The sequence below is a fragment of the Cricetulus griseus genome, chromosome 2 (genome assembly GCF_003668045.3).
Source record: "Cricetulus griseus strain 17A/GY chromosome 2, alternate assembly CriGri-PICRH-1.0, whole genome shotgun sequence".
NCBI classification, from domain to species: Eukaryota; Metazoa; Chordata; class Mammalia; order Rodentia; family Cricetidae; genus Cricetulus; species Cricetulus griseus.
Window position 1 is genome coordinate 425,565,387 of NC_048595.1, and position 25,015 is coordinate 425,590,401.

The following is a 25,015-nucleotide window of genomic DNA, read 5'->3' on the forward strand; positions in this document are numbered from 1 at the left end:
CCAGCTTCAGGGTTTGTCAGAACACAGACGTATATGCAGGCAAAATGCCAATGAACAGAAAATAAAAATAAATTAATTAAAAGAAAAAGACTTATTGTAAAAGGCATTCTAAGTCACCTGGCTGTCTAATTGACACGAACAGTTGAAAACCTTCAAACATGCAAACAAGCGTGCACTGTGCACATGACCACACACAACCCTTGACTAAATCAGATCTAGTGGTAACACAAACTACCCTTCACATTTCAACCTGAATTATCTAGCTGTGGCTTGTTAAACAGCTGGAGAGATAAGAGATGAATGATTTAAGATTTCAAATCGTCCTTCTCACTGCTCTTCAACAGCATTGCCTTACATATAATTTATGCCATTAAGATGGGTAAAAATCAATATGCTGTTAAGGTAAAACTGAAGAATGAGTCCCATCAAGGTATCAAGCAAGTCTATCAGCATTAACAAGTACTAATGCACACAGTTAAGATATTTGTCTCTCATGTCACACAACTTATCAAGAATTCAAGATCAGCCTGACCACCTGACTGTGTAGTCATCCGTCATTCATTCTATCCAGCTGGTCTTTTGTTTTGTTTTCTGTTTTTTGTTTTGTTTTGAGACAGGGCCGTTAACTCTGAATGTGTGGGCATGTATGAGCACACTCACATATGTGCCACAGTGAGAGAGAGAGAGAGAGAGAGAGAGAGAGAGAGAGAGAGAGAGAGAGAGTAGGTCAGAGGACAACCTTTGGCATCGGTCCTTGCTTCTACCTTGTCTGAAACACAGTCTTTCTGGTTGTTTATTGCCATGTACTCCAGACTAGTTAATGTGTGGGCTTCTGTCAATTCTCCTGCCTCCGCCTGCCATTTCCTAGTAGGGACATCCTAGGATTAGACTCATGTGATAGTGCAGCTGAGTTTTATATGGGTTCTAGCAATCACAATGCAGGTCCAAAGGCTTGCACAGCAAGCACTTTACCCCTGAGCCGTCTCTCCAGACTTCCATCTTACCTTTTGAGACAGGACCTCTCAATGAACCTGAAGCTCACTGAGTCAGCCTTCTGTGTCTCAGCCTCCCCAGCACTGAGGAGGCGGTGACAGGTAGGTGCTGCCATGCCTAGCTGTTTTTATGAGTTCTAGGGCATGAGACTCACATTTGCACAACAGGCATGGCACTGACAGAGCCAAGCTCCACCCCGACCCTGTAACAGCAGTGTCTTACTACCTAGTGTCAGCTGTACATAGTGAGATAGCAAAAAGTGCTTACCTCGGAGTCTTTGGTCTGCTGATTACGAATGACTATCAGATTGTACAAGATCCTGTCGTCGTCTGCCTCTGTGTGGGACACATCATGAGGCATGCTCCATAAATTCTTCTCATCATCCCTCTCCAGAGTTGCTCCAAATGAGGAATACAGATTGCTATCACTGTGAAATAAAGAAAGCAAGCATAAGGATTTTGTTATACGCATGTACTATATATTATATACCGTAAATATGTATAACATGTTCCATATCACGTATATATATTTTACAATATAAATGAAAACATTAATTATCTATAACAAAAGGATCTAAGTTATTTTTTAAATTAAGCATAAACAACACAATACAATTAACAAAATTAATTAATCTCTTATTTGTTTGTTTGTTTGTTTGTTTATTGTTTTTCAAGACAGGGTTTCTCTGTGTAGCCTTGGCTGTCCTGGAACTAGCTCTATTGACCAGGCTGGCCTCAAACTTAAAGATCGACCTGCTTCTGACTCCCAAATGCTGGGATTAAAGGCATGGGCTACCACCGTCCGGCAGTTAATCACTTTAAAAATAGCCAAAAGGAATGACAATATGGATCAGCAGGTAAAGGTGCTTGCTGTCAAGTCTGATGTACTGAGTTCGAGCCCTAGCATTTACACATAGAAGAGAACCAACTCTAGAAGTTGTCCTCTGACCTGTACAAGTGCACTGTTTTAAACAGCATAAACCAGTCAGGTATGGTTTATGATATCAGCACTTGGAAGGCAAAGCAGGGCAATCACATGTTCAAGTCCAGCCTGGACTACACAATGAGACTCTGTCCTCCAAAACCAAGAATAAATAAAACAAAATAGATAAGTAATAAATAATAAAAATATTAAAAACAGATATAATCACACTTATATGCAAGAAGTGATTACTACAGCTAAACATGAAATTCAACACTAGGTATCCCAACTGAAAACAAACACAAAGAGATGAACTTTTACTAGCTTAGAGGTCAAGGATACAGAGTAAGTCTGAAGTGTGGCTGGCACTGTAGTACAATGGGAAAGCACTTACCTAGCATGTGCTAGGCCATGGGTGCAATTCCTAGCCACACAAACACACACACACACACACACACACACACACACACACACTCATAATGCCCACATACTCATACATGCATACTCATAATGCCCACATACTCACACATGCACACCACACACACACTCATACACACACTAATACATACACTCATACACTCTCATACGCACACTCATATATACATGCTCACACACTCACTCATACACACACACACACACACACACACACACACACACACACACACACAGGAGACTGGGGCTGGAGAATTGACTCAGCACTGACACCTCTATCAGAGGACCCAGGGCTCAGGCCACATGGAGGCTCACAACCATCTGTAACTCCCATTCCAGGGGATCTGATACTCATTTTGGCCTCTGTGATACTAAGCATATTTGTGGTGCACAGACATACATGTAGGCAAAAGAATCATATACATAAAATAATAAAAAGTATGATTTATTTATTTTCATTTTTATGTGCATTGGTGTATTGCCTGTGTGCCTTCCTGTGTGACAGCATCAGATCCCCTGGAATGAGAGTTACAGATAATTGTGAGCTGCCATGTGGGTGCTGAGAATTGAACCCTGATCCTCTGGAAGAGATTTCAGTTGTAGAATGGGGTGATGGCTAAGTGAATGAAAACACTTCCTTCCTGAAGAGATGGTTCAACAGTTAAGAGCACTGGCTACTCTTCCAGAGGACCCAGGTTCAATTCCAAGCATCCACATGGTGACTTACAACCATCTGTAACTCTAGTTCCAGGGGATCCAACAACCTTCCAAGGGTGCCAGTCACACACATGCAGGCGGGCAAAATACCCACACACATTTTTGTTGTTGTTGTTTTTAATTGGGGCCAGGGACAGTGGTGCACACCTTTAATCCCAGCACTCCAGAAGCAGAGGAAGGTTGGTTTCAATGACTTTGAAGACAGCCTGGTCTACCTAGCAAGTTCCAGGTCAGTCAAGGCTACATGGTGAAATAAAAACAAAAACCACTTGCTGCACAAGGCTGAGGACCAGAGTGTGAATCCCCAGAATGGAAGTGAAAGCAGGGTGGGAATGGCAGCCTACCTGTAATTCCAGACTCGGGAGATGCAGGCAGGAGATCCTTAGAGCACGCTGGCTAGCAAGACTAGCCGTGATATTGGCACATCTGTATCTGACTGAGAGACTCTGTCTCATCAAAAAAGGTGGGGGAGTGACAGACAATCTGACATTAATGCTGGGCCTCCAAATTCATGTGTACCCATCTGCCTGCACTCCCACATACATGTATGCCGAAATACACATACATGGAAAAGGAAAGTTCAGTTGCCTTGTTTTGTACTCTTCCTTCATGAATTTTTTTCCTTTACTAAGTATAGCCATGTTTGGCCTCGGGGAGGCTGGTGATGGAGCATCACACACAGGACATGCCTGTACATAGACCTGGTTAACTTCTGAAGGACAGGACAAACAGGGCCACACTGGAGCTACTCACTGCCTCTAATAACATGTATGAAGCATGATGATTACTCCTTAATCACGGGATTCAGTAAAACTGTGGGCATGTGGACACGACTCCTCTCTCTGGTCCTCACTAGAACCAAGAATGGGAAATTCCTACTGGATGATCACAGGGCTATATAATTTAAAACTATGGTAAGCTCTATAAAGGGGACATTGTAGGAGCTGGCTAGTAGAAGGTCCTAACAGCAGTGGAGGTTGGGTAGGTAGAATGAAGAAGCCATGCTAGAACTTTAAGGAGGCAGCTAACAGAGATGCCAGTAAGGAAGGCCTATGATAAAACTCGGCAGGTACACTAAAAGAAAGGGAACACTGATCAGAAAAAACGAGGGCGGCTGGAGAGGCAGCTCAGGGCTAAAGACACAGGACTCTGTGGGTCATGCACCTAACAGTTTTCTAGGGTAGCTTTACCCTGAGCAAAGTCAGGGTAAGTTGTGATAAGATATGAACAGCATTAACATCTTTAAAAAAAAAGATCGTCACAGGTAAAGTGTGGGGAATGCTTGAGAGGTGTCAGGAGATGATTCAAAGGTTTATTAACTATGCAACTCAGGATCTAGGCTTGGGCACAGGCCTGAAATCCTAGTACATGGGAAGCAGAGACAAAGAATCGGGAATTCAAGGGCAGCCTGAGCTGCAGAGCAAGCTTGGGGCCAGCCTGTGTTACACAGAGATACACTGTGTATAAAAAGAAGAGGGGGGCTGGGCATTGGTGATGCACGCCTTTAATCCCAGCACTCAGGAGGCAAAGGCAGGCGGATCTCTGAGTTCAAGGCCAGCCTGGTCTACAGAGTAAGTGCCAAGATAGGCTCCAAAGCTACACAGAGAAACCCTGTCTCAAAGAAGAGGAGGAGGAGGAGGGAAGGAGAAAACAAAGATGTAATTGGGGGGGGGGTGCAAGGCCCTGGTGTGATCCCTAGCACCAGAATAAATGCATAAATTCATACATAAGCAATTTAAATAACTCAGGTGAGAGACGATGGATGACAGGATTTGAATGACAGTGTGGAGCCGATGAAAAGCACACTGCCCATGACCGCACACAGCAGAATTAGGGTGCTGAAGTTGAACTCGGTGGGAGACAGCTGCCAGGGGATGGGAGGAGGCAAAGCCATGATGAGCTCTGAGTTATTTCCTGGGATAAAGAGTGATACCATTTTGAGGCACAACTAGAATGCCCAGTGCCACGGGATAGAAAATACATGTGTAACATGAGGGTATGGCAAAAGAAAATATACAGAAGACATCCAGAAAAACAGGAGGAGGCACCTGGGAAGGAAGTATGCGAGAAAATGACAGACAGCCTGAAGAAAAATGTCAAGACATCCACAAGCATGACACACCTGGAAGCTGGCACTGAGGAAATCTCACAACAGGAAACAAGAAAGAACCAGTCACCAGCCTGAGAATCAAGAGAAGTGCCCCAGGTGCCCTAGAGTGAGTGGGTGCTTACCAGGCTGTCAATCGGACTTGAGAAAGACAGCCAGGACCCATGCAGGAAAACCAGGGCGGAAAAAGGTGCAGAGAGGCCTGTGGGAAGGCAGAGGCAGGCGGATCTCTATGGGTGCAAGGCCAGCCTGGTCTATGGAGTAAGTTCCAAGACGGTCAGGGCTACAGAGAGAAACTCTGTCTCAAAACATGAGGGGTGGGGAATGAGGGAGGGGGAGAGAGAGAATGAGAATGACAAACCAACAAGGGGGAGAGGCAAAAGATGCCTTGGTGTTTGTTCTGTGCATACAGGCTTCAATAAGCATGTTGAATTCATTCACGCATTCAAACCTTCACCTCACAGTTATTTATTAAAATATTATTTGTCAAAATTATTATTTATCAAAAATTATCAAAATCACAGATTTTGATGCCCCAGTACTTTGTGTATGTGGAAACAGGATGCTGTCTCTGCCCTTACAATTCAGTAAGGCAAGTACATTTGACAGCACAAAATGACAGAAGAACAGAGAGGAAGAAGTGATCAATCACATGAGAGAAGGAAGTTCAAGCAATTTTTTGTTTTTGTTTTGTTTATTTTTTGGTTTTTCGAGACAGGGTTTCTCTGTGTAGCTTTGGAGCCTATCCTGGCACTCGCTCTGGAGACCAGGCTGGCCTCGAACTCACCTGTGATCCGCCTGCCTCTGCCTCCCAAGTGTTGGGATTAAAAGTGTGCGCCACCAACGCCCGGCTAGTTCAAGCGTTTTTATGGAGACAACATCAGCCTTTTGCCCAAAGGAGGAGCAAGGGCAAAGTATCCCAGCAGAAAACCAGTTCAAGAAAGGGCAGCACAGGGAGGCTTCACATGCCCACAGGCGGGGACATTTCAAGCTCTTGCGTACACACATGGCAGTGACAAAGTGACAGAGTGGTGAAGAAGCAAGGGTGATCTGATGTCAGACTGAAGATAGTGCTAGGCTTTTGTCCCTCAAACTATGACGGGTCAGATCAAAGGGTTCCGTAGTTGGGGGTGGTGTCACAATCAGCTGTCACATGAGAAGGGGTTTGTGTCTTAGTCACTGTTTTACTGCTGTGAAGAGACACCATGACCAAGGCAACTCTTACAAAAGAGAGCATTTAATCGGGGGCTTGGTCACAGCTTCAGGCTCAGTCCATTACCATCATGGCAGGCAGCATGGTGGCAATGAGCCAGGTTCTTTTTGCCTAACTAGCTCTTGCAGCCTGTAAGCCACCTCAGCACCACAGACTCAACAATTGTAATATAGGGTTCCCCCTTCCACCCCTCCTGTTATACAGCCACCTGGAACAGGAAGCATTATGCCACTAGATAAATAAGAACTAAACTTCTCCAAAGAAAGGCTAGCAATCCTTTCTTAGTGAGGTCCCTGTCAGGGTCTCACTGAACAACCGTGTCGTAACAAGCCCTGAGAGGCTGCCTCTCTACTCATTAGCACTGACCCTTCTCTTGGACCTGCAGATGGTCAATGGGTAGCCAAGAGTGGCTCTGAGCTCAGTGCATCTGCCTCCTGGTTTCATTCGTCTGCACACAAGACATGTTAATCACTTAAGGAGTATCTGCTGAAAAACTGGTAACACCTAGTTGATTAGCACTAAATTTACCTAGCCTATCTCATCCCTCTTCAAGACCAAAAGCGTGAAGATAAGATAATGTATTTTCCAGACTGGTGGAACATCCAGCTGTCATCATTTACAACCTCCTGCTCTGAATCCCCTGGAGTCCAGCCTAGAAGTTTCCAGTATTCCCTAGATTCCAGGAACACCGAAGCCTCACTCATAGACAGACCACCTCATGATGAGATCATCCCCTAAGTGGGATCCATGACAGTAACTGAATGCCCCTAGCCCCAAGGCAGAGCAATCATCTCACAAGAACTGAACTGTACAGGTACACAGAGGCACTGCACACACACACACAGGACTTCATCCAATGTTAAATGCTAACCACTTCATCTGTAAACTGGAGAGACACAATAGGAAGGTTAAAATGTAACACACAGAAATGCTCACTGCACCAACAGGTTCTCCCTCCTGAGTTCTCCCCCACGCCCAGGCTTGCCCTAAATAAAGGCAGGGTTCCCCAGTTAGCCCATGAAGAGCCTCAAGCTCCTGAGTATCAGCTCAGTCACTGATACTCAGGAGACTATAGAACAATGGAAAGTGGGAAAGAACCAGCAGGTACTGCCCTAGGTGAATGGGGCCTCTCCAGGGGTGTCCACCAGTGCCACGCCCACCATTCTGAGCCTACTCATCTCTTACAGAGCCACACTGCTGTGCCCCAGTGTCTCCCCACCGGGAGCCTCGTGACCATGTTCTTCAGTACTAACAAGTCTTCTTCGAAGCAGAGGGAAGGTGGAGTCTGGCCTCTAAATAGGGAGTATTCTAGCAATGACTTTTAAAAGAATGGTCAAGAGGCTGGAGAGATAGCTCAGTGGGAAAAGAGGGTGTCCTTGCAGCATGGGTATGTGTATGGTAGGGGGCTTCTGTAATCCCAGCCTAGTCTACTGGTGAGTGCTGAGTCAGCCAAAGAAACCTGTCTCAAAAAAATAGATGGACAGCTCCTGAAGAATGACACCCAAGGAGTGTCTCCAAATGCACCCACACAAGTGAAGGCACACACACACACACACACACACACACACACACACACACACACACACACACACACACAAGTGCATGCACACACACCCATGAACACACACACACACACACACACACACACACACACACACACACACACACACACAGTTCAGAAAGAACCACAGACGTGGACTCTTTGAGAAGGACTGGAAGTCTATGTCTAACCAGCTCCTGAGTCCCCGTCTTGATCATCGCAGGATCCTTGACTCCAGCAACCATATCAACCCACCTTATCCTGAAAGCAGCCAGAAGAGACCAGACTAAAAAGCAAAGGCAAATAACCCAAGGAAAAGCCACTTAGGAACCTTCGTGAGCCCCAGATCAGGAAGTGGGCAGGTGTGTGAACCCAATTCACAGTGGCCCGGAGCCCCAGGAGCCTTGGGAGGACACATGAAGGAAGGGGGTTCCCAGCCAGCAGCTGCCCGCCCTCTCTTCCTCCCTCATATAACCATATCTAAAAGGTTCTAAAGAAAGTGAGAGCGGCCGCTTTGCCCCTGGCCACCATCTGCTGATGATAAATATTTTATGAACCTCAGTCATTTGAGAAGCGGGCTCTGGGCTCTGATGTTACAACCCCTAAAGAAGCTACTCTCACTCCCAAAAGGGAGGTCTTGCATTTCACCCTAATCTCACCTCAGGGCATAAGACCCAAACCGATCAGGAGCCTTCTTTCAATGCATTTAAGCTTAAAAAAAAAAAAATCTGCCTGGGGACATAGTTTGCAAAGTGCTTGTCTTATCAGCATGAAAGCCACTTTCAGGGAAAGCCTGGGATTCCTCGCGACAGCCAAGGACCCTGTGTAAAACCAAGATTTTGAAAAGACCCACAAAATACCACATCCTGGGTGGCTGCTGGCCAGAATTTCCAGTGACCTCACTGCTCTGATCTTGGGCCTTGGGTCAGCAATGGCTGATGCGAGATTAAAGCTGGGAACAGCAAAGGCAGCAAATCCTGGGTCTAGAAAAACAGACCTCAAGAAGCTGTGTGATCCTCCCCCTTTCTCTGCCCAAGGCCTCCTTGTCCAACTCCCCAGGAGCTGGCCAGCCCCTTACACTGACAGACACTTCGCTGTGAAGGAGCTGGTGACTCTGAGAGCTCTTGCCTCTCTGTCCTGCTCATCCTCTCTCTTCTCCCTCACTCCCTTCTGCCCTCTCCCTCCGTTTCCTTCCCTTCTTCTTCCCTTCATTCTTCTGTCCTGTCCTCATTCTAAGGTAGTCTGGTTTGGTTTGGTTGTGTTTTTTTTTTAGTCTACCTGATCCAATGTTTAAACATCTGTTAAAAGCAGGCGTAGTGGCACACACCTTTAATTCCAACACTCGGGAGGCAGAGACAGGCAGATGGATCTCTGTGAGTTCAACATCAACCTAGTCTACATAGTGAGTTCCAAGACAGCCCAAGCTCCATACTGGGACCCTGTCTCTAATAAATACATAAGCAAATGTACATCTGATACCACAAGTTTAAGCCTTGTTCATTTAGACATTGTGGAGTTTTTCTGGGCACTGGCCTACCTTCACACATGACTTCCTTCGACATCAGAGATGTGACATCCCTGGAAATGAAGGATGAGAACCTCGGGTTCCTGGCTTCGGGCCCCTCAGATTCATGATCTCCCTTTGGGCTTTCCATCCCCTTGGCTAAAGCAGCCCCTGGTGTTGCATACATTAGTACTCTCCCCTGCAAAGCCAGCAGGCCAGCACTGGAAGGGCTCTAGAAGCTGAGGCTCCAGCTGCCTCCTCCCCTTGCTTACCCGGACTCCTGGCTGGTTCATCTAGTCTCCTGGATTTAAAGTCTACCCATATGAGGAAGATTCCAGATCAGAATCTTCCCCAAATTTTGAATCTCTCCCCCAAATTTTCGACTTCCTCTCTCCAGTGAGATGTCTAACAGACAGAACTAGCTCAACATGACCCAAGCATGGATCTTGCTGCTAGTGGGCTCCCCACTCCCATGACGGCAGCAGGAATGTAGGAGTTTGTTTTTCTAGTCTATTATTTCCTTCTTTCTTTCTTTCCTTTTCTTTCTTTCTCTCTTAATTTTGTGTAAGAGTGTTCTGTATGTATGTATGTATGTATGTATGTATGTATGTATGTATTATACCCCGTGTGTGTGTGTGTGTGTGTGTGTGTGTGTGTGTGTGTGTGTGTATAGAAAAGGGGCATCAGATCCCCAGAAACTGGTGTTACAGATAGTTGTGAGCTGCCCTGTGGATGCTGGGACCCAAACCAGGTGCTCTGCAAAAGCATCAAGATTTCTTAACAGCTGAGCCATTTCTCCAACCTGGTTTTTCTGTTCTTAATCCAACAGCCAGAGTGATTTATTCTTCCAAAATGTCAATCAGGTCCTGTTAGACCTCTGCAATGGCTGATCGGTCTACCTATCCAGTTTCCTCCAGACACTGGCTGCCTCTCCCCTCTACACATAACCTGCTCGAGGCCTGCTCTGACCAATCTACTGTGATCATGCCACCCTCTTCGGTTCTCTTAGTATATGCTTTCTCTTAGTATATGCTTCATTCCTACTTGTTATATTTACTGCCTGTTGCATCCTTTGGTGATAAGCAGACAAATGAGGACCCAGTTCTAGCCATAGCTTTTGTTCAGTGGGTTTGTTTTGTTTTGTTTTATATTATTATTATTACTATTATTGGTTTTTCAAGACAGAGTTTCTCTGTGCAACAGTCCTAGCTGTCCTGGAACTCGATTTGTAGACCAGGCTGGCCTCAAACTCACAGAGATCCATCCACCTGCCTCTGCCTCCCAAGTGCTGAGATTAAAGGCGTGTGCCACCACCACCCAGCACTTGCTCAGTGGTTTATTGCCTGTGTCTAACATAGTACCTGGAACACAACAGATACTCAATAAATACTTGCTGGATTACTGAACATTTGTTTCCCAAATTCACAGGCCTCTAAATAGTAGAAATGAGGCCGGCATCTACAGCATGGGGCTCACAGACAGAAAAATGTTCACAACGTTCAGCTGACTAAATGGGTGAGAATCAGGCTTAGTCTTGTGGGAGGAACAGATGATAAGCACATGTGTGTCTGTCAGATGATAGCCAGGCCTGTGAAGAAATACACAGAGAAGTCCAGAAAGAGGGATGAGCAGGGCTGGACATGGCAGTCAGGGAAGAACTGTCTGATACAACGACTGAGTGGAGACAGGAATAAAGTGAGAGCTATCCATGCAGGTGGCCAGAGAAAAAAAATACTCTAGGCAGAGAAGGAAAGATGCAGAGGGATTCCCTGAGTTAGGGGTTTGTTTAGCATATCTAAAGAACCAGAAGAGGATGAATAATTTCATGGTCTGTGCCCACCTTATAATGGTTATCATAGCACTGAACTGGAAACCACTCTCAAGTCCACCAACAGAAAGGGTGGGTGTAATGGGATCCACTGTGCAGCAGGAAGCGAGCTCACCACAACAGCATGAATGAATCCACAGAGTGGAGCGAAGAGAGGCATGTGAGAACACCCAAGGTTTGACCCCATTCGTGTGAAGTTTAAAGGCAAAACTAGGCTGCATCTTTAAGGTGCAGAGAGGTGGAAAGGCCATAAAGAAATACAAGGAAACAACTCTGATGACAGTCAGCTAAGATCAGGGAGGCTATAGGGGTAGTGACTTCTCTCATCTTCATCGGTGGCTACAGGAGTGTGCCTTGTACAGTTCTTTATACCAAATTTCTTTTGTCTGTGTTAGCATTTAAACATACATATGTTTAGCCCCAGCACTTGAGGTAGAGGTAGATGGATCTCTGTGAATTCAAGAGGAATCTGATCTACATAGTGAATTTCAGGACAGCCAGGACTACATACAGAGATGCTGTCTAAAATAAGTAAAAAATTTTAAAAATAAAATATAATTCAGGATACTGTCAAACATTGAAAGAGATATACTCTTGAGATACAAAACTATTTTCCCAAAGGGCAAAAAAGAATATACAGTATATAACTGCCTCATTTCAGATATGTATTAGCACAGTGAAATATTCTTACATCTCTAACAAAGTATTTTAAGCAGAGTTTACTTTTTACACAAAAGTGTAGTGATATAATCACTTCAAGACATTTAGAAAGTTCCAGGAAACTTAGATCATATGTTGTACAACAGAAAGAAAGGCCACCTTCTAGGGACCTTCCAATGTCACCTGACTAAGTGAAAGAAATGTCACCTTCTAGGGACCTTCCATTATCACATGACTGAAAGAAGTGTCATCTCTAGGGACCTTCCAGTGTCACATGACAAACTGTTACAAAAGAACAGGAATGCTGCTCCAGGTTACCAGAGAAGAAAACCTTCAGAAGTCATTCTTGTGAGAACTGGAGAGATGGCTCAGTAGTTAAGAGCACTAACTGCTGTTCAGAGGACTGAGTTCAGTTCCCTGAACCCACATGGTGGCCTAGGACCACCTGTAACTCCAGTTCCAAAGAATCTGATGTCCTCTTCTGGCCCTCCTGGGCATCAGGCAAACTCATGATACACAGACATTTATGCAGACGAAACACCCATACACTAAAATGGTAACATGCCTCTAATCCCAGCACTTGGGAGTCCCAAGGCAGGAGGATACCCGGGAGTTTTGGATAAGCCCAGTCTACACAGCAAGTTCCAGGCCATCCAGAATTACATTGTGAGAGTGTTTCAATAACAAAGAAAAGAGTCCTGTGCATAGTGAACGGTTGACTTCTTACAGAGCATTGACCTCTGGGCTCCAGGAATAGCCTCATGTTTTCCATCTTTGCCCTATGTCTCAAGAAGGTAAATGTGTCAGCCCTAGAATGGGAATCACGGATTGAGGCACTGTCACACCACAGTGGGACCCTGAACGTCTCTGCTGACTCCTGTAAATCGCTCTCTGGCTAGGGCTGTGGCAGAGCATAACCTGCAGCACAGGCAGCCAGGGCTGAGAAGTAAGTGTCCACCCTTCACAGTCTGCTGAGGCCTGGCTCTGCAAGTCCAGCACATGCTGCAAGAGGAAAACCGAGCCATCTGGACACCAGGCTGGAAGCTCTCATCACCGACATTCACACACCTGCCAACTTTCTGTAAGCCTTTCCAAGGGTGAATATGAGTCCATCACCAAGGCCAGGTGAGTTCAGCCTGAAAGACTGCACATGTGAGAGGTGCCCTTCTAAGCAGAGGACGCCCCCTTCAAATGCCACGAGTCCTCCCCTCCTCACCCCTGTCCTCCCTCCACACTGGCACCTCAGGACAGGGAAAGGGGCTCAAGGGTTCTGGGGACCCCAGGCTACCACAAGTCAAGGAAAGTCTCATACTCAACCCACAATTTCTAGCGCGCAGTTTAGAAGCCGCTGGAGATGGACCGCCTGCATCTGCTCTCACAATGACACCAAAATGTAACAGGACAGGAATCCTGCATGCCTTTCAGCAGGTGACTGAAGTTCTGTGCCTCGGTGTCTTCTAAAACTGTTAAGTGTAGATGTTAGTTCGTTGATCCTCCTTATCCACAGAACCTATATTTGAAAATTTTCCCACGCACTACAATTCACCTATAATCCTAAAATCAATACTAAATTTGATTGCCTTAAGGTCATACGTGGGCAGGCACAGAGCAACGCAAGCTCGGGTAAACATTCCCAATTGAGGCTGGACAGGCAACACCCTGTTTTTTGTAATACACACAACTCAATCAACTCAAAGGCCACATAAAGCCACCCTGTAAAATGAAAACAAAACAAAACAAAAAAATATTATCTCGGCATAGTTTGCATTTCTGTGCTTGTCGCTGGTGATCCGGCTATTTCGAATGCCCCCAAGGGTGACACTGAAATGTGAAAATACATGTGTGTGGGATGGAGAGGTGGCTCAGTGGTAGGTACTTGCGCAAATCTCTGGGTTCGATCCCCAGCACTGAATAAATTAAGTATGGTAGTGTGGGCCTAGAATCCTAGCACTTGGAAGCTAGAGCCAAAGAATCAAAAGTTCAAAGTCATCCTCAGCAAGTTTGAGTTATAAAACAAAATATAAAAGACATGTGCTAAATAAACTCCATTCGAATGTGACATACAGCAGCTGTTCCCCCGGGAGTTCAATGCGAATGACCAACAGTGAGGTGTCATTTAACAGACACATGGAAGAAGACTATGTGTTGACCAGTTGGTGAATTCGCTCATGGGAGCGTAACTTTTCTGGTGGAAACTTCCAGAATAGGGGGTTCAGTATCTACTCATTTGGTGTCAAGGTAACTTCATGGAATGTGACTCATAGGTTAGGACAATAGTCAGCTAAGAAATACAAAACCTAACCCTGACCCTACACTGAGAGCATGAAGGACAACCTGTGAAGAATCGGGGCAAGCTCAGGAAAGATGAAATGTCAGAGATGCTTCCACACAAACTCTCCCTTGTCAGCGCCCTGAAGTAGGATGGCTCAAACTATGTCATGTCACACGGCCTGAGGGACATACAGAGAAACTCCATCCCTTCCTTCCTAAAACAATCTTTCTGTGGACACAAAATAATTGTCTAGATCAAACTGAGATCTCCTTTATTTTCTGTAATTGGCACCCGGGCACTAAAGAAAAATGAAGCCCTGCATTTCTTGTCTGTTCCTTGCCCACCAGTGTGAGCATTGTGAAGCTGCAGGCTGCGGCTGAAACTAGCAGGAAACAGGGTATTTGGAAGCCTCTGCAAGGCCTGTGGTACAGTCCTGTAATCCCAGCTACTCAGGATGCTTGAGGCTGGAGGACCACAAGTTAAAAACCTGCCTGGGTTACAGAAAAACTTAAGCATGCCTGGTGGTTCTTTCTGTTTCTTTTGTCTCTGAACACCCAGAAAATGATGGTGATGTGATGCTTCCCAGTTACTAACAGGTCATAAACACGGAGGAGTAAGATTACCTTTCCCCTAAAAGGTACCCAGGAAGGCAGCATTTAGGACAGATGCTGTTACACGTAGCGTCACACTACATGCTCTATCCGGGCCTCTTCCAAGCCCTCTCTGGAAGTGTGTCAAGACGCTGAATAGTATCAGAAGATTTGGGCTTCTCTCTGACTAACAGTGTCTGCAGCTGTGGCCCTGGGGCCACAACTCATACTCAGGTAGATTTTTACACAGCAAGGGAATGATTTTATAAGGAATAGAGGAAAATCATGTTACATAAGTGAAATTAAAAACAAGAAAAATTCTCCACTGGGTGGTGGTGGTGGTGCACGCTTTTAATTCCAGTACTCGGGAGGCAGAGGCAGGCGAATCTGAGTTTGAGTCCAGTCTGGTCTACAGAGCAAGTTCCAGGACAGGCTCCAAAACTACAGAGAAACCCTGTCTTGGAAAAACAACAAAAAAATTCTCTGAATGGCCAAGGGCTCACTGTTAAGAGTGCTTACCTGACATACACAAAGCCCTAGGTTTGATCAGCACACAAAAAATCTTAGGCCACTCAAGTTTTCCTAAATATTCTGTAGCCAAGTTTAAGTGTCTCCACAGAAGGTACATCCAAGTACCTATGAATGATACCTTACTTGGGAATATGTTTTAAAGATGTTACTAATTAAGGGATCTTGAGATGAAGCCATCCTAGATTTTAGGGATGTCACTAGACTCGATGATTGGGTCCTCAAAAGTGAGAGAAGGAAGTTTAAAACTCAGAAGAAAGATGGAAGACAGAGGAAGAGATTAAACTGTGCTGCCATCAGCCAGGAGACACCAGGAAGCCCCAAGCTGGAACCAGCAAGAAACAACTTGCTCAAAGCAATTGTGGCCCCACCAACACCTTGATTTCAGACTTACACACAGAACCACGAAGGAACACATTTCTGTGGCTGTGAGCCACCACGTTGTTATTGTGACATGCCTGATCTGTACCTCACTTTTCTTATAATTAGTAACATGAAGTCATTCAGCACTTCAGAGACTGGTGGCCACTGATGCAGCCATCCCAAAACAATCCATTTGCATTGTTGCCCTCTCCTCAATGAAATGTTTTGTGGATACAAATCTAATCACTTTTTACCCTACTTTAAGAATGTGACCAGTGGCCAGGTGTTGGTGGTACACGCCTTTAATCCCAGCACTCAGGAGGCAGAGGCAGACGGATCTCTGTGAGTTGGAGTCCAGCCTGGTCTCCAGAGCGAGTGCCAGGATAGGCTCCAAAGCTACACAGAGAAACCCTGTCTCGAAAAACAAAAAACAAAAAAACAAAACAAAACAAAACAAAACAAAAAAAGGGCTGGAGAGATGGCTCAGAGGTTAAGAGCACTGACTGCTCTTCCAGAGGTCCTGAGTTCAATTCCCAGCAACCACATGGTGGCTCACAACCATCCGTTATGAAATCTGGTGCCCTCTTCTGGTGTGCAGATATACATGGTAGTAGAATGTTGTATACATAATAATAAATAAATAAATAAATAAATAAATAAATAAAAATAATGTGGCCAGTGTAGGAAACAGTGGCACACAGAACCTCAACTTTATGTGGACGGTTGCCATGATCACTCTGTGATTCAATACTTACAGGACTTCCAATGGAAATGAGCAGTGAGAATATGATCCAAGGAAACCTTTGGCTTTCTTTGAGACTGTAACTTGGGTTAAGATCAGGCTCTGAATCCTTTCTCTAGGGCTGTTTGTTCTTACACTGTCTCATGTTAGTGCTATCTACTCAGGGGCTGGAGCACAATGTTGTAGAATACTTGGCTAGCATACACAAGGCACTGAGTTCCATCCCCAGCACTGGGAGAAAAAGAGAAAGAGGGAGAAAGAAAAGGAGAGAGGGAAGGAGGGAGGGAAGGAGGGAGGGAAGGAGGGAGGGAGAGAGGGAGGGAGGGAGGGAGGGAACCCCTCCACTATGAGTTTTAAAGGCAGCCCTGGGCAGCTGAAGAGCTGAACAAAACAATCTGGATTCACACTTCCTGAGTCTTCAGGCTTCTTCCCAGCACTACAGTCTCAATAGGTCTGCATCACATGTCAGGTTGCACAAAGTGTGAGTTAGCATCCTGAAAACACACACACACACACACACACACACACGGGGGGGGGGGGAGTATGGAAAATAAAAAGGTGTTGCTGCTAAAAGCTATGATGTCAGCAAAGGCAGCAGGTAGGAAGTAAGCTCACTAGCTGGTTACAGACAGACAATGAATGCAAAATTAGACACCAGGGAGGAGGAAATGGGAACAAACAGATATGAGCATCCACCATGGCAATGGGTAACGAGTACATTGAGAGAGGAACAGCCAGTTTTCCCTTGCAACCTTCGAAATCACACTACACTAACTAGATCACACACTTCTAACTAGAAGTCTGATTTCAGGATCAGAAAAGACCAGGAGCCCAATAAATAGATGTTACCTATATGGGCATGTCCCATGTGGCAACCACCCTTCTACTGTATCTAAGCATAGCTTTTATTTGTTTTGCATATGTATGCATGCATGTATGTATGTATGTATGTATGTATGTATGTATGTATGTATGGTGTGTGTATATGCACACATGTGGAGGCCCAGGATTGGTGTCAAGATTCTCCTTGATTGGTCTCCATCATTTCTGCCGAGGCAGGTCTTTTGCTCCCCAGAGCTCTCAGTTTCAGTTTCAGGCAGGCTTGATAGCCAGCTTGCTCTGGGAATTCCCTGTCCCATCCTCCAAGCATTGGGATTGCATACAGGCTGACACACAACCCAGCTTTTTACCTGGATCCCCAAAAAATCCAAACCTCAGCCCTCATGCTAGCGCCGCAAAATTTCTAAATTGCTGAGCACCTTCCTAGCTCTGAGCATAGCTTTTAGAGCCATGTATCACAAACTCTGTCCACAGACCATCCACAGCCAACCCACTCAGCACAGCTCCTAAAATGCATAATCCCAGGCCTGACCCAGACTTGGGTATCAATCGCAACAACAGTAGTCAGGAAGGCAACTGCTCTTTAACCGCATTTGTGTGGGATACAGAGGACATCAGAGAATGACAATTGAAGGTCATGATAGCATCAAGGTGAATGGCTAGTCAGGGGAGATCTCGGGATGTTTCTAGGAGGGGGGGAAGGAGAGGGACAAGTTGGGAAGAGAAAACACAGAGGCTCATCTGAGAAGGGAGTAGCTTTCCTCCCCCAGAGACATAGTGTAAGGATTCAGGCATTATTCTGGCCTGTGCCTGTCACCTGGCAGAATGCACTCAGGCAGTACCCTGGTCAGCTCAGGATTCCATGAGTACTAGTCTGCATGCATGTGCAAAGGACTCCTTTAAAAGATGGACCCCTGCCCACTTAAGACCTTCTCTTCCCTCTCTCTTCCCCACGCCCCCCTCTCTTCCCTGCTCTCTTTCCCACTCTCTTTTCCCAGTGGTTCCCCTGGGGCACACAGGACTTTCCTGTCTCCCTCTTCTCTTCTGTCCTCTCTCTGTGTCTCTTTACCTCTTTTCTCTTTCCTTTCCTCTTTCTAATAAATCTCACTAAGTTCTGTCTGCCTGGCATATTTGTCCCTCTGCCTCAGTCACCCTCGCCTGCCATGGAATCCACCAATGATCCCCTCGAGGTTATACTAACATTTGGTACAGATTCAAACCCAACACGGGAGGCAGTCCCTCTTCCAGGCACTACAGCTATGGGACTAAAATAAAACATGGGTAGCATTCTCATAGCTAGTTAAGGGAAGAAAGATGGCTATTTAAAGAAAAAAAAAAACTGTTGTAAGAGGAAAGAAAAAAAGATGACATAAAAAACTAAAATTCTCAATAATAATGGGAACCATGTGACTTCACCTGATCCGTACTTCACCCAGGCTCTTCAGAAACAGAAGAGCAGGTCCTCAGAAGTTAAACACATCCTTACCACGTGACCTAGCAATTCCACTCCGAGAGCTTTACCCCAGGGGCCTGAAACCATGTCTACACAGAAACCTACATACAAATGTTCACACATCATTCATAAAAGGAAATAAGCCAAATGTCCACCAACAGGTGAACAGATAAACAATATGATCAATCAGCCATAAAAAAGGATGAAGTGTTGATATATACTCTGACACAATAAACTGTGAAGCCATCATGATAAACACAGAAAGCTACATGCAAAAAGCCAACTGTGATGCCGCTTACACAAAATGTCCAAAACAGGCAAATCTATAATGTCAAAGAAATGGATGACTTAGTTAGTGGTTGCTTGGTAACCACTAACTAGTGGTGGGAAAAATAAAAAGAGTGCTCTAAAGTATGCTGGTTTTGTTTTCTTGAGAGGAGTTAAAAATACACTGGAATTGAACAGTACAATAGCTGGCTGAAGAGATGGCTCAGCAGGCAACTATGCTTTCTGCCAAGCCTGATGCCCTGAGTCCAGTCTCCAGGACTCACATGGAAACAGAAGACAACTGGCTCCCACAAATTGTCCTCTGACTCCACACACAAGTGAGGGCTCAAGCATGCCAACACACACACACACACACACACACACACACACACACAAATAAAATATGTAGAGGCCAGGCAATGGTGGTGCACACCTTTAATCCCAGCACTCAAGAGGCAGAGGCAGGCAGATCTATGTGAGTTCAAGGCCAGTCTGGTCTACAAAGCAAGTTCCAGGACAGCCATGGCTGTTACACAGAAAAACCCTGCTTTGTGTATATACCAAAAACCAATGACTTGTATATTTTTAAAAATGAACTAGGGGCTGGAGAGATAGCTCACCAGGTAAAGTACTTCTCATACAAATGTAAGAACCTGAGTTTGGGTCTCCAGCACCCACATAAATGCCAGAGGGCAGCTCGGGAGGCAGAGATGAGAGATCAGGGATCCCTGACCAAACTGGCTAGCTAGCAATCTCAGAATTCAAGTGAGAGACCCTGCCTCAACATATAGGATGGAAAGCAATCAAGAAGACACCTGGCATCAACCCCAGGCCTCTACGTGCACACACATACACCTGCACATACGTGTGCACACACACACACAACCATGCATACATACATCCATGCAGATCACACACATAAATATTCAATAATAATAATAACTAAAACAATGAATTCGAACCAGATTGTCACATGACTCTCGTGGAAAAGAACATTCAAGAACCTGTAGACACATGCATTATCACGTGCCCATTAATAAGGGGTCCTTCTGAAATGGTTATATCAAAATGGTGCCAGAATAACACTTAACCAGATGAGACACGTCCACTCACACTCACATGCTCAGAAGAATAACAATGAAAATTAATACTAATTAAAAGTTATGGCATATTTATTATGTTGTCAGACACTATATTAAGCCCTTGGCATGTATGACCTCCTTTCCTTTTTCCCTGTAGTCCTTTGAAGTATGTACTATCATTATCACCCTCAACAAAGATATGAGGAAACTGTGGCACAAATAATCCTAATAACTCATCGTCAGTCACCCACCTATGTGACTCATCCCAGGTAGCTGGATTCATCAATATGTTGCTATGCTGTTCCACTGACTAGATCTTCCTAATTTCTAGATATTTCTTTTTAAGATAGGTCCTTGTGTGTAAACTTCTGTAGCCAAGGCTGCTTTTTCCTGCCTCTGCTTCTCAAGTGCTGAGATTATAGGCCTTTTCCACCATGCCTAGCTAACCTTATCTTCTAAAAGAATAATAATAATAATCACAAAATTCATGGACTTTCATCCACTGAACATAAAGCAAAACAGGAGAGCATCTCCATTTCAAAAAAAAAAGTTATCAGAAGTCAGTCTAGCAATCCTAGACAGAAAGAAAAAAAACTGGAAACACCAAAAGCTGTGGCTGAAACTATATTGAAGGTTATGTTTTATAATAACCAAGAGACTGGAGTCCTGAGATAAAATTCTACACTGTTACCTATTGCATTTTAAATTAAGGGTAGGTAGTGTCTCCCAGCGAAGAGTAATCTCAAAATCTAAGTGAGAGGACTGTTAGCAAAAACAACCAAACATATGTATGGAAGACCACAGAGGTAAAGGATGACTTTAGATGACTTTAATCATAGCACTCGGGAGGCAAGTGGATCTCTGTTAGAGGTCAGCCAGTTCTCTCTCTCTCTCTCTCTCTCTCTCTCTCTCTCTCTCTCTCTCTGTGTGTGTGTGTGTGTGTGTGTGTGTGTGTGTGTGTGTGTGTGTGTATAAACCTTAGAATACCTGAGTGCTCACCAAATAATAAGATGATAAATTCCAAGGCCTAAATCGCAGGAGGAAGATGAAAAAACGGCAAGGTGATCAAACGAGACTTGAAAACTAGCATTCTGGAAGGGGTAGAAGGCAGAAGGTCACCACTGGCCTCGAGCCTGGAGGGACTAAGACTGGATTGTTCTTACAGTGACAAGTACATGGTGCTTACTGCTCCGGAAAATACCAACAGACAGGCAGGGTGCAGTTATGTAACTCTCCGGAGTCAAGGGAAGTGTCTGGACTTGACGGAGTAAGGAAAGGTAAGTCATGCTTCAGAAAGAGTTGTGCAAGCATTATTGTATTTGTTGCATATCCCTTAAAGATGCCTGGCTCCAGAGCTTGTTCACCTAGCCTGATATTCCAACCTCATCCCGTGCCCTAATTTCATTCTAAATATTCTGTGCCCTGAGGCACGACTTGGTGGGACTTTGATTTCAGTAAACTCAGGATAGAAAAATCATTTTAAGAAAACAAAAATCGATATCTCTCTCTCTCTCTCTCTCTCTCTCTCTCTCTCTCTCTCTCTCTCTCTCTCTCTCTCTCTCTCTCTCTCTCTCTCTCTGTCCCTCTCTCCCTCCCTCCCTCCTTTCCCTAGACTTGAATGTGTCTTACTCCTGAGTGCCTTTTTCTACTGTCCCTAAAGCATCGTTTTAAAAAATCAAGCAAATCTGTGCATTGGGTCCCTTCACAAACCTTCTTTTAGCACACAGCTAATGAGCATTAAATTTCCTCACATTTCACAGCTTAAGCTACAGCCAATACTCCCCCACCCCCACCCCCGGTACAACTCGCGCTGTTTTTACAACGAGAAAGATTTCCTTAAGCCCAGTCGAGGAACTCGACTTCTTTCGGTCATGACATTGATAGCCAAACTTTTTTGCTGAGTGACACAGAAACCCACACTCGTCCGTTTCATCCGATGAGACCCTCCCCCCCACCCGCCACCCCTTGGAAACTTTTCTACCCCCAGCCCGGTCCCTGCACCAATCAGTGCCATTTCCCAGGGGCATCAGCCGCCTCGGAGGATCTGCGCTTTCCGAGCCCCACACAAATCTGACCCAAGGATCTGAAGCTTAAAAACATCTCAGCGGAGACGTGTCGTGATGGGGCCAAGGGGCTCGGATGGCGCCGCGGTGTGACCTCACAGTACCCCCTTCCCGGTTCAGCGGACACCCGGGTACCCCCCCCCGCGAGGCCCGAGCCCGCGCCGGTACGCACCTGACCAGCGGCTCCTTCTCGGGCCGCGCGGGCTCCTCCAGGCACCGGCACGGGCAGCAGCAGCAGGCGCTCCGTAGCCAGCGGCGCAGCCCCATGGAGAGCGAAGGCGGACACCGGGGTCCCAGAGCCCGGCGCGCGACGGCAGCTGGGGCGCGGGGACGGGGGTGGCCGCGGCGTCACGGGCCAGGCCGTGCGCATCACGCCGCGGCCGGGGGGACGCGAGGTGCGCGTTTCTGCGGGAGCTTTTCCCTCTCTCTTTTAATTCCCCGGGTGCCGCCGGAGCGCATGCGTCCCCGCGACGCCCCGCTGCTGCCCTCTAAGGAGCGAGCGCGCTCCAGTGGCAGCGCGGAACCCGCGGAGGGTGGCCGCTGGGCACCCGCGGGGTCTGCAGCACGAGGCCGAACCCAACCGTCCTTTTAATTGGCTTCACTGCGGAAGTGAAAGGTTTCCCACAATACAAAGCTTTGAAAAAGTTGTTTTTTTTTTTTTTTTTAAGTTTTCAGCCCTTACACATGATTTAAAAAAATAAAAAAAAAGCAATCGCTTGTTGAGTTCTAGAATTTTTTTTTTTTTTTTATGTGATAGTGATGTGGTTTTGTGAGCTACCAAGTAGGTAGTGGGAACAGAATGCGGGCCATCTGCAAGAGCAGCAAGGGCTCTTAACCACTAAGTCATCTTTCTAGCCTTCCAAACCCTCCTCTTTTTGTTTTGTTTTCTTTGGATGGTTTTGGTTTTCCCAGACAGGGTTTCTCTGTGTGACAGCTCTGGCTGTCCTGGAACTCTCTTTGTAGACCAGGCTGGCCTTGAACTCACAGAGATGCCACCACGCCTGGCCCCACCCTTCTTTTTCATGACCAAACAGAAGCTTACCACACCCATTTTAAATTTGTTTTTTAAATTAGAGATAATGCCCCCTCCCTTTCTCGCCTCCAACCTTTCCTACGTACACATTTCTGTGTCTGGTTTGTTTCACTCAGGGTCATTCAGACCATACAGCATCAGTGTGTGTACCTGTCTTCCTAACCCAGACATGTGATACAATCTTATGAATGCCAGTGTGTTACTTAACCAGACTCCTGACGGTGCACATGTAGGCCAATCCCAGCCTTTTGTACTAATGTAGAGCCACAGTGTATATCCTTGAACATGTACTTCAGTGCATAAACATTTGGCGGCTGAATTGCTTTGTCATAAGGTAGATGCCCCTTTAATTTTAATGAATCTTGGCAAATTGCTATCCAGTGAACAATTCTGGCATACTAATGTCCTATTCCCACCAACACAAAATACTTTTTTTGTTTTTCTTTGTTTTGTTGTTTTTTTGTCTTTGCCAATCTGATTTATTTGAGAAATGTTTATTGTCAGCTATGTGCTAGGCATGTTTCATGTTTTAGGATATGTGAATGCAGCAGTGAATAAAACCAGCAAAAAAGAGGCAAGAAGATCTTTCTGAGTTCGAGACCAGCCTGGTCTTCAGGGAGAGTTCCAGGACAACTTCCAAAGCCACAGAGAAACCCTGCCACGAAAAAACCAAAAAACAAAAACAAAAAAGCCAGCAAAAAGTTCATACTCTTGTGAACATTTTAGAGGCAGAACTCGGAAAAAGGAAATTGTATTTACCAAGTATGTTAACATGTAGCATATACTATATTTTTAAAAAAGGCAAAAGTAGAGTGAACAAGTGCCACGGAGGGGTGGTGGTGGTGGTGGTGGTGGTGTGGTGGTGGTGGTTGGTGGGTGGTGGTGGTGGTGGTGGTGGTGGTGTGTGTGTGTGTGTGTGTGTGTGTGTGTGTGTGTGTGTGTGTGTGTGTGTGTCTAGGGGTCACACCAGACTCTACTGAACTACACCCCAGGCTCCCAGTGTTTTGTTTTGAAAAGTCTCATGACTTCAAACTTCCTACATAGCTGAAGGTGACCTTGAACTCCTGATCCTCCTGCCTGGACCTCCCAAGTGCTGAGATTACACCTGAGTTCTACCACTTCCAGTCTAAGCAGGGCTGGGGATGAAACTCAGGGCTTTGCTCTTGTTAGGCCAGCACCATCCCAGCTCATGGACTGTGTCTTTTTAATGACTTGGATCAAGAGGTTGTTTAGCCCTAATAAGGATCATATCCAGTTTATGCCTACTTCTAAATTACTAATATTTTCTCTCTGATGTGAATTGTAGGACATAAACAGTGCCGGGCATTGGTGGCACATGCCTTTAATCCCAGCACTCAGGAGGCAGAGGCAGGCGGATCTCTGTAAGTTTGAGGCCAGCCTGGTCTACAAGAGCTAGTTCCAGGACAGCCTCCAAAGCCACAGAGAAACCCTGTCTCGGAAAAAAAAAAAAAAAAAAAAAAAAAAAAAAAAGACATAAACAGTTAAAGTTCCCTTTTTAAAGTTCATTTATTATATATACTTACAGCAGGGGATACAACACATATGGGATTCAGAGGACAACTTGCAGGAAATGATTCTTTCCACCATGTGGGTCCTAGGGATCCAACTGAGATTGTCTGACTTGCCTTTTCCCCCCTCACAGAGCCATTGAGCCTGCCCTGTGTATTGGATCTTTAAGGCTCATCATCTCAGTGTCTGTCAAAGGTCTTCCTGGGAACTGACTCCCTTCCTGCTTCTCTTTGAGGAGCTACAGGAACCACAACATTCCTCCTCCACCTTCAGCTCTGTAGCTGAGCACATTTGACAGTCCATTTCCCCTTTCAGACATCCTCACAGAGCCGCAGCC

At 45.6% G+C, this 25,015-nt stretch overlaps 1 protein-coding gene across 1 annotated transcript in view; it reads right to left on the reverse strand.

Moving 5' to 3' along the window:
• The window catches only part of Mreg (melanoregulin), a 58,924-nt gene extending 36,542 nt beyond the window's left edge, over window positions 1–22,382 (reverse strand). Inside the window, exons 1-2 of the mRNA XM_027397169.2 lie at window positions 22,288–22,382; window positions 1,261–1,420 (exon numbers count right to left, since the gene is read on the reverse strand). Coding sequence (XP_027252970.1) covers window positions 1,261–1,420; window positions 22,288–22,382 — 255 coding nt within the window. The remainder of the gene's footprint in view (window positions 1–1,260; window positions 1,421–22,287) is intronic.
• Window positions 22,383–25,015: the final 2,633 nt, after the last annotated feature.